Source organism: Clytia hemisphaerica, unplaced genomic scaffold, assembly GCF_902728285.1.
Source record: "Clytia hemisphaerica strain Z4C2 unplaced genomic scaffold, Clytia hemisphaerica genome assembly, whole genome shotgun sequence".
In the NCBI taxonomy this organism is placed as follows: Eukaryota; Metazoa; Cnidaria; class Hydrozoa; order Leptothecata; family Clytiidae; genus Clytia; species Clytia hemisphaerica.
The window spans coordinates 196,405-207,032 of record NW_027103834.1 but is presented as its reverse complement, the minus strand read 5'-3'; the positions used below and the strand labels follow the sequence as shown (position 1 = coordinate 207,032).

The following is a 10,628-nucleotide window of genomic DNA, read 5'->3' as shown; positions in this document are numbered from 1 at the left end:
GAGTCACGTGACTAAAATATGCAATTTCACCGGTTTGAGAGATGTGAAATAGCGTTTGTCGCCTACGTTTTTTGATCTCGCGCTCCGAAAAAAATTAAAATGCTAGATCCTATCCATCGGCACGAAATTTAAAAAGTCAAATTTTGGCTTCACTTTTTTTTGCTGGAGAAAGCTTAAAGTTGCAAATCTAGCCCTTCGGGCTTAGATATCTGTGCTTATACTACCTGGGGTTTTGTAGAGGTCTGCGATTCAGACTAGTGATCCTGCAGCAAAACTCCCTCTGTTCTCCTCTGAGATTTTTCTAGCTGTTGGTCGCTTTATTTTGTTTGAAATAAATCTCCTGGTCACCGCCCTAGAAAAACGATCTGTTGTTCTAGCATGACGTCATTACCTAGAAAACCCAATCTGCTGTTCGCGCACAAACCACAACATACCCTATCCGGGAAAAAAATGTCAGGGAAAAGTGACGAAAATTTTGAGGGGCTGACGAAATTTCCCCCTGACGATTTTTTTCCCCGATATTTTATCACCCGACCAAAACTTTTACCCGATTTTTTTATTCCCGATCGAAACTTTTACCCGATTTTTTAAGCCCCAACCAAAATTAAAATCTAAATTTTTCACACCTTTATTAAGCGAAGTTAGTGCTTTAAACGTCGAATTACAAGATCTTTTTTCGAGCCAGTGAAGGAAACCATTTCATTTGGACAATTTAGTTGTGACCACGGAGGTAATAAGAAATAGATGGAGAATAAATGACTCGGTAATGGCCTAAGTTATCGTTAAGTTCTTTTATATTTTCATTCAAATCGGTTTTCTTTGATTTACTATCATTGGAAGCAAAAAAATCCGAAATGTAAATTTATAAGAACAGAAGTGAGAATGTTATCCTGATTGAAATAAACATTTTATGCAAAAAGTTCTTTGTTCAAACGCGATACAAAAATAATTTTCTCATAGTAAGGTTACAATAGTTCTATGATTTTATATCGATGTATTTTTGGGCAAACATATTGCTAATTTTGAGAGTTTCAGCACATTTTCCTTGAAAATTTCTTCATTAGAAATCTTTACGTCTAAAAGGAAGGGGGCTTTCAAATTCTGATGGATGATTAATTTAAAGGTTACCTAATCGTAACATAGATTTTTTTTAAAATCTATCGATGATTTTATGAGAGGGGGCCCTTAAAAATATAGGATTTTGTGCTTGTTCCGGCAAGCTTTTCCTCATTTTGATCAACAAAGCTATTATCTCACAATAGAGCTGTTAAAAATCCAACACCTTTTTATTCAGTTTTTTATGAAATTAAATATTCCCATGAGTGCACACAAAATTAATCACTTTTTCCCATTGCAACCAAGGAGCCGTTTGCTTCCGATGATTAGGTACAATGAAACAAAAGTCATTTATTATTCTCCATCTATTTCTTATTACCTCCATGTTGTGACTAAATAGTAAATTTGGTCGCGGAAAAGTGACGAATTTGAAATTTTGGTCGGGGGAAAGTGACGAAAATGCCTTCCCTTCGAAATTTTTCCCCGATGAAAAAAAAAACCGACTAAATAAAACTACGACATTTTTTCCCCCGATAAGGTAACCTTGGAAATCCTATCTGTTGTTCACACATGATGTGATTACCTAGAAAATCCTATCTGTTGTTCACCCATGACGTTATCTACCTTATCAGGGAAAACTTCGTCGGGGAAAAATATTCGTCACTTATGCTGGTTTTTGCTAAACGCAATAAGGCCGGGGAAAATTTTCGTCGGGGAAAAGTATTCGTCACTTGGCCGAAATTTCGTCACTTTTCCCCGACGAAGTTTTCCCCGATAAGGTGTAACCGACCAGCAGATGTTTTCAAAGGGATGACCTTTAGATAAAATGGTAGAAAAGAAGCGGGAAAGTCGAGCAAACGACAAGAAAGTTTGAAGCTTCTTCTGGTCTGGTGTGAAAACTGAAAGAATCTATGTTGCCTGTATACCTTTTATTAGATACCGAGATATTGTAAGCTCTTTAAATTTCATTTCTTTAAAAGATATGGGCTAAAACGGACACTTTTTTTGGTGATAATAGGATTTTACTTAGAAACTTTTTTTTAAGATAGAAAGGAAAGAAAGGGTACCGTAACTTTTACAAGTCAGAAAATCTGCCGTATACTATCTTCGCTTTCTGATTTGAATGATGGCAAATGATACTTTTTCCCCCATCAGAATTAGTAAAGGTAAAAAGTAGTTGAGCTCCAGACCAGCTCCTGGACTAACGTAACTTGATCTAATAGACCTTTTTTCAAAGATAAGAGGACGTCCTGTTGAATAATTTTGTAGTCCAGCAGAAAAACAATGATAAAACCATGCATAATTATTACAATATGCATGATACAGTAATTATGCATGGCTCTATCATTGTTTTTATGGCTGGACTACATAAATATTCAACAGGACGTCCTCTTTGAAAAAAGGTCTATGTCGACACACCCCTCCTCTTCTCTAATTCCGACTCCTTTTTATATGGCGGTCATCGAAAAAATGCTCTGTTCGCGAGGACCCTGCCGACGCACCGGACTGTCCGGTGTATTTGTCCGGCAGTTAGTCACACTAGCGTCCGGCCAAAATGCGCATCAAAGATTAATGCTACGAAAGGGCTATATCATTTACTTGACTCTCAAGCAAAAAAATGCGCCGCAAAACTTCTAAAGGGATTCATGAAAAAATAACCCAGCGCTTTTTAATGAAATTAACATTTTCGAAAACTTTGAGAAATTGCCTAAAATTTGAGCCATAGATGAAAAAATTTGAGCCAAGCCAACCTTGAAAACTAATTTGAAGATCAACTTCCCAAGAAAAAGATCTACAGGGGAGGCGGAACCCACCTAGATCCGGGTACCACCGGATACTGTTTCCCGGAAATTTTGCCGGACCTCAAACAATGACCCATTTACATGTGCGGAATTATTTTTACTTTAGCGTATAAACAAGGCCTTAAAAATCGAAGCGCTGTCTCGGGAATTGAATGACAAATTTTGGTTGGTTGATTTTGGCTGCTGCACGTTTTATTTTGTTTCAAACTTTCAAGTTTTAATTAATTGTCTTGGGAACTTGATTCAGGTAACTCTCATCCTTGTTGTGCAAATACATCCTGTAGATGACTGATGTTGTTTTTTCTGAAAGCTAGATTTCCTAGTGTGACTAACTGTCCGGTGGCAAAAAGTATCCTTTCGCTACACCGGACGCAATAAGTCCGGTGTCAGTCTGTTGTTGCATACAGAGGGAATTTTGGACGCCGGACATTTATGAAACAAAAAATCAAGAAACACCGGACGCACCGGACTGGTCATGTCCGTTGTTTTGATTACGCACGGAGCAAGCGTAAGCGAGCGGAGTGCGACTCATTTGGCAAACGCATGCGCGTAAGCAAAATTTACAAAATTTCAATGATATGCGGGCCCTAAAAATGGAAATTCAGTCGTTTTTTTTCACGATTTTTTTCGTCTAGCCGCTATTCGTACATGTTTAGCCTCTGGAATGGTTCAACTTTGAAAATTTCGTGAAAATTAGCGTTTTTAAGAGAAGTCGTTGCAATGTCAATCTTTCGCAAATTTAAATACCCACTTTCCCGTAGAAATAATTGACGTTTTTTGTTTGTTTGAGACCCTCGGGGCAAAAGGTACAGTACCTGTTGACCGCAAAAATTTCAAATTCGCGAATTGACCGTTGATAACATTAGGGGTGAAGGGACCCACTGACGTCACGGGTTTGGGAAAAACTTCAAATTGGAATTTTATGGGGAATGAGATGGGAGGATTTATGAGACTTGAAAAGGGCTTTCAAATTTGGCTGAATTTTTAGCCATTTTCAGTTGATGACGTCATCAAAACAAAAAAATGCAATAACGTGAGATTGGAAGGGAGTTGGAAGGTTGTTGACCCCTCATTCTATCGGGAATTTTATGGGGAATGAGATTGAAGAGTTTATAACGCTTGAGTACGATTTTCAAATTTGGCTGAATCTTTAGCCATTTTCAGTTGATGACGTCATCAAAACAAATAAATGCGATAACTTGAGATTGGAAAGGAGTTTGGAAATGGCTAACCCCTCTTTGGATCGGAAAATTTATCAAGAATGCAATGAGAGAGGGGTGTTGTGAGGCCTTATGACGACTTTAAATAAAAATTGGTTAACATTTGGGTAAGCAGCGTGAGAAAATCAAAACAAAACAGCCGAAAAGAACTGAACTCTCGGAATAAATAATGGAAAAACGTAAAAAAAAACTATTTTTTGATGAGCTCTTACTCCATTCTTTCCAAAAAATGAGTGAAATTAAATCTGATGAAATATATAGAAATTATTACAAAATTACTCGACACACACGTGACACAACCCAAACAAAGCAAATAAATTCAGCTTTCGGCACTTCGTTCGTGAAAACCAAACAGTTTTTTTATGCATGCATAAAAACTTGAAATTCTTTTTAAAATACTTGTCAAGAATATTTTCCATAACTAAACGAGGGAATTTCAATGTCTTTGATTAAACCAGGTAACGAGGGGTTTTGTAAAAAGTCTCTTGTGTTTCTCCCAATCCTCCACAAAACTGTGTCTTTGACTTTTCAGCATCAATTCTTCAACAATCAACACTTCTTACTTCGAAAATTCGACACGTTTACAGCTTGACGATAGTTGAAAGTTGAGAAGTTCGCCCCAATTAGTTTTAGTTGAAAAAATGTTGTTTCAGACCATTCATACCTTAAACCAGTATGCATTTTCTCATCTATGCATCAAAACAAAAACATCGAAAAGTGTTATCAATCTGTTAGAGAAACGCAATAATGAAGAATTTCTTCTCAATCGAAAAAATACAATACATCTTCTTTTTCTGTGTATATTGTAATGTATAATAATTTCACATCTCTGAAAAAGCTGCTGCATTTATTTTGAAGCTTCTGGATCGGCAAAATCTTTCTTTATTTTGATGTGCATAATTTCGGCGGGAACTTGGGTCGAAGGTTTTTGTTTGAATTTAAAATTCGAATCTAACAAGATTTTCGAACAAAAATTTGGTAATCATCGATAGAATCTATCGGATCATCAATTAGAAATCTATTTCATTTCAGTAAAGTTAAAAATTTATTACCCTTTCGGTGACGACATTCAGGGCCAAAATGACGTCCTCGTCACAAGATTCACAGTATTTTGAGTTTTGATCCGTTTTAAGTTGTAATTTTTAGATTTATGGAATTTTGGATTTTCAGAATTTCTTTGGCATTTGGGGTTTGGGATTTTCGGAAAAAGAGTACGATATTCTTTTGAGCAGTGGATTGATAGCCTTCACCTCTTCTTACATAACTAGTGTGGGCTTGAGGCGTCTATAGAATCCCTTTCGCTTTGCGAACACGTTCTCCGTGCTTAACCCCTTTTACGATTGATTTCCGGTGGGAAAAAAATTCTTATTTTACACCGGACTTTCACGTGTCCGGTGTTCGTTAAGTCCGGTGCGTGGCAGGGTCACATGACCCAATTCAGCAATTGACCCCCTGCCCTCATGGTAACAACCGCTATTCCTAGGGTGAAATCCTAAGGTCACGGCTCAAAACCACATGTTTTCCCTTGGAAATAAAGATTAAGCATTTCAATGTTAGCGAAGAAAAAGAACGCAAAAGAACATGTAGGGGAATGGTAATTTCAGGCCTTTAAAAGTTTATTTCTTTCCAAGAATTTTTTGGCCATTATTAAGAGCAAGGGGGAGGGGGTCAGAGTCTTAACGGCCTGAGGTCGTTACAAAAAAGGATTTCCTTTTATAGATGGCCCCTAACTGGATTTTGTTGAATGCATCGATAGCCTGGGAATCCTAACCTGAGATCAGATTATGATTGTTTTCTACCCACCACGCTGAAGCTCTAAAGGGATGGGTGAAAACAAAACAATCTGATGAATAAGCTATCTTGAATTTGTGAGGACCGCGTTCGTCTTATAGGATTGGGAATGGCAACAAAGTTGCATGATTGTGTTTAAAAATAGGGCCCTGTATCATCAGGAAAATTTAGTTTTTGCTTTTCTGGCCCACAACAAGATTCTTGTTGTAGAATTCTCTGCGGGAGGACTATTTTCCTCAGATGGTTAATTTTCAAGCACCTTTAGAGGTTTACCGTGCACGTAAAAAAATTATCACAAGCTGCTATCAGGTTAGGAAATCCAAGCTCTTCAAAATTTTAGAAAAAACAAAAATTACCTCACCTCCCAAATTCATAAAATTATACTTGGTGCAAGTAGATCAATCTGATACAGATTGTTTGAAACAGTTTGTGTGCAAACCCTTCCCTTGTTGTAAAACAGAGGTACTTACAAAAGTACTTCTTTAAACTTCTGTTGAAAATATATTGAATTGAAATATAAAGGATGCAACCCTGGATGAGAGCTGTGAGCAGATTAGAAAGGATCCCAAAGCTTGTTATTGATTTTTCCTACAGTAGGAATTGTATACTGACAGATTACTGAAAATCAGATGTTTATTCAACCCCAGTCAACCCCAAAATCTTCATTTGGCCATCTAAAGGCACTAAGGCCAAAAATCTACAAAATGTTGATTTCAGAACAACATTTTAGCTACCAAGGAAACAGATACTGGTTTTTTAGACTTAGAGATCTTGAGTAATGTTGGTAAGGTTCCTGAGAAGATCATTTCCAGCTATTCATTTTGTCTAAAAATCTGATTAAAGTACCCAAGAACTTGCAATATTGACAGTATACCCCTAAAATTCTGTAAAATCCGGTCATTTTACAAGGGATTTTCAATGACTGCAAACAATTTCAGGCTTGCACAATGATGGAAAATTGGGATTCTTTTTCATTTTTGGGGTGGAAAACAGTGCTTCTCAATGATTTTCAAAACGTTGCAACCTTTTCTGGTGTAGGTAGGGCCTTATTTTTGCCTCGTCAGCCCAGAAAAATTGCACTTAAGAAATTTTTTGACCTAATTTTTTTCAAAAATGCTTATAGATCACATGGGTTTTAATTTTGTTCCTGAATCTAGTCAACATTGTCTACCAGAGACAGTTAACAGTTTTCCCCAACTTTAGTTGCAACTCTGTTTGTTAGTAGGTGAACAGCATTTGGCAAAAATAAAATTCCTAAAATGCTCAAAGGCTGAGTAATTGAGGCTTAGATTTGTCAAAACGTGAGTTTTGTGCCATATCTAGGCTGCCCTTATGGAAAGTGCAATCAAGGTCACATAGATTTATAGAGCCCAAAGGGCTAGATGTCTCGCTTTGGCTGAAAAGTGTACCGAGGTTAGGTAGGAAATCCTACCTAGCTATGTCACTTGACATTGCAATAAAATTTCAGTGCTTCACTAAAAAGAAGCTTCACAGGTTTTTGTTAACAATAGCAGAAATATTTTCTGCAATATTTTATTCTTTTTGCTTGGAAGTGCTTATAAAGCACAACATCTTACAATGAATGAGATTAATCAAGAATCAGTGAAAATAATACTTATATGAAAATGGATTAAAGATTTTGTGCAAAATAAGATGATGAGGTAGACTAGAGATGGAAAAATCTCATTGTAACAAATAGACATCGATCTTCTATTTTCTCTTTGAACTGAGCTTCGTTGCCGCCTGTATGTCACATTTCGTTTAAAAAATTTGACAGCATTCTGTCACAAAATTATTTCTTTGAATTACTTAGCGAAAATGATTAAGAGCATTATTACTATTCATATGAGAAATGTCTTCTTTTTTCTTGATTTGAATTTTTCAGTCTTCATGAGGTGGCTCTAATTGGCATGTCAATTATTATTTCTATTATTATTTCCAAAGGTTTAACTTTTTAAATCAAACTCCTTCCTTATTTTAAACCCTTATTACATTCTTCTCAGAGAAGAAAAAAGATAAGATTGTTAGTAAAAACAAATAAGGAAAAAATAATGGTAGAAAAAATGGATGAGGATGATTTGCAAAATGATTCTCAGATCACAGATGCTCAATCCAAATCTAAGAAAACAGCAAGAGGTAAAAGAAGAACTGCTGATAATGAGAGGAATGTTAGTACTGTAAACAAAAGAGCAAAAAATGATTCAACTGTGACAACTGCATTGCCACCACATGGATATCCTTTAGAACATCCATACAACAAAGATGGATATGGTTACATCCTGGCAGAACCTGATCCTCATGCAGATACAAAAGATTTTGAAATGGATTCATTCGCTGGTAAACCAATCCCTGGAGAGATCTACAGGCATTGTTTACAGCCTGAAGTTTGTTTATCCTTACATGATAGAGCTCCTCAGTTGAAGGTCTCTGATGATCGTTTATCTGTTACTGGTGAAAAAGGTTATTCAAGCATAAGAGCTAATTACAGTGTCACTAAGGGTGAGTGGTATTTTGAAATCAAAGCCACTAGCATGCCAGAAGGTTCAGCATTAAGATTGGGCTGGTGTCAACCCTATGGCAATCTTCAAGCACCCCTTGGGTATGACAAATTTAGTTATTCTTGGCGTTCTATCAAAGGAACAAAATTTCATCAAAGCAAAGGAAAACACTATAGTAATGGCTACAAAGAAGGTGATGTATTAGGATTTCACATTAGCCTTGTGGAGCCAGAGGCTTATGACAGCAATTATCTCCCAAAAACATACAAAGATAAAGCACTTATCAAGTTCAAAAGTCATTTGCATTATGAAGAAAAAGATGTCTCAGAGCAGATGGATAAAGTTATACAACCAAAGAAAGGATGCAAAATTACCTTTTTTAAAAATGGGCGCTCTCAAGGTACTGCTTTTGAAGATATTTATGGTGGTCCTTATTTTCCTGCTGCATCTATCTACAAAAATGCAACTGTAACCTTTAACTTTGGACCAAAATTTCGATTTAAACCGAGAGGTATATCTTACAAGCCAATGAGTGATCGAGTTGAGGAAATGGCAGTTGAACAGTCTTTGTCAGATGTATTATTTTTATCTAATTTTGAATTTGATAAATGGAACTCTGTGAGAAAATCTAGCAGAAGGAAGTAAAGTAAACTGATTTTTTATTGTCACCAAAACACCTCTTTGTATTTTTTTCTTTGTATTATTGTTTTTAAATTTTGGTATTTAAAGTTATAAATTATTCATCATTTAATCATTAAAAATCATGCTTGGTGCTTATATTTTTTCCTTGTTATTTTATTGGGCTAATAACTTAATTAAAAATGTTTTTTTTTGAGAAAAAAAATCTGAAATCATATTTAGCAGCAGTTCTTTTTATAAGCAATCCATTTTCTAATTTCGTGATTGCCTACAGTAAAACCTTATAATCTCATCTTTTTCTTGTTTATTTTAGTGAACATGAAAGAATCTTGTGCAAAAATAATAATAGTATTGTCTGGAAAACGTAAATCTGGGAAAGATTATGTTGCAGATAACATAGTGAAGAAGATCTCCCCAGAGAGATGCCATATCATGAGAGTAGCTTTACCTATCAAAAAACATTTCTGTGAGAAATACAACATGGACTATAAAGAAATGATGACCTCATCAGAATATAAAGAATTAAGACGAGCGGAGATGATCCAATGGGGTGAAGAACAAAGGAATAAAGATACAGGAGTATTTTGCCGTACTGAGAAAAATTCAGCAATTGATTCTGGGAAACCAGTTTGGATTCTAAGTGATGCACGCAGACCTAGTGATGTTAATTATTTTAGGGAATATGCCAGAAGCCTTGGTGTAACATTTTATGCTATTCGTGTATCTGCAGATATAGAAACAAGAGAGGAGCGTGGTTGGAAGTTTACAAAGAATGTTGATGATGTAGATTCTGAATGTGCCCTTGATTCTTATGACAAATGGGACTTTTGCTTTGAAAATTCACAAAATGATAGTGTTATTGAAAAGGTTGAGGAACTCACTACCAATATGAAACAAATTCTCTCTAGATAACTGAGACCACACTTTTATACATAGTTCGCACCCCCCCTTTATAAAGGGGGGGTAGCGATGTTCAGAAAATCTCAGAAAGGGGGGGGTAAGAGAATTTTTTCTAGAAAGGGGAAGTTTTCAGAAAGGGGGGGGGTGGGGGGGTAAGAAAAAAGAAAGTTATTTTCAATTTAGTGTATATATACCAGTTCTGGTTACACAGTCTGAAAGAAGTTCACTTTTACCTTTGATCAAAGCGTACACCACCAAATTCAGATTTCCTAATTATTTGCTTATTTACACTGAATGTTCTTGCTTTTTCACCGGTAGAATTATGGTAGGATTTTAAAATTTTGAGGGGGGTAGCATCAAATTTTAAAAGGGGGAAGAACCTAGGGTAGGGGGGGTAGCTCTAGGGTAGGGGGGGTAGTGACCCCCTTCCGAACTATGAATTATACCTTTATATATTTTGATATATACATCACTGTTTTAGTTTCTCGCTCCTTTCCCAATTTGATGGAGATTTAGTTCAATATAATGCAGTCCAATTAATTTTGATAAATTGCACAAGACTGCTCAAAATATTTATATCATAATATTATACTGTAGCATATTTTTAATGATTTTGTATCTATTTTAAAACACTTAAATAATATAAAGATAATAGATTTTGCTTGATTTTAATTTTCTTATAACACACAATTTATAATATCTAATCTCTATTTTTAGGATAT

The 10,628-nt window shown here is 35.8% G+C and overlaps 2 protein-coding genes across 2 annotated transcripts; both read left to right on the top strand.

Moving 5' to 3' along the window:
- The first annotated feature begins 7,847 nt into the window (after positions 1-7,847).
- On the top strand, positions 7,848-9,146 carry LOC136806928 (set1/Ash2 histone methyltransferase complex subunit ASH2-like). Its single transcript, XM_067063495.1, has one exon. It carries the CDS (start codon positions 7,921-7,923, stop codon positions 9,010-9,012), a length of 1,092 nt encoding a protein of 363 aa, XP_066919596.1. The 5' UTR covers positions 7,848-7,920; the 3' UTR covers positions 9,013-9,146.
- Positions 9,147-9,319: 173 nt separating this feature from the next.
- Positions 9,320-10,589, top strand: LOC136806927 (phosphomevalonate kinase-like). The gene is made up of 2 exons (XM_067063494.1): positions 9,320-9,938; positions 10,353-10,589. The coding sequence occupies exon 1, from the start codon at positions 9,325-9,327 to the stop codon at positions 9,916-9,918; it is 594 nt and encodes a 197-aa protein (XP_066919595.1). The 5' UTR covers positions 9,320-9,324; the 3' UTR covers positions 9,919-9,938; positions 10,353-10,589.
- The last annotated feature ends 39 nt before the right edge of the window (positions 10,590-10,628 follow it).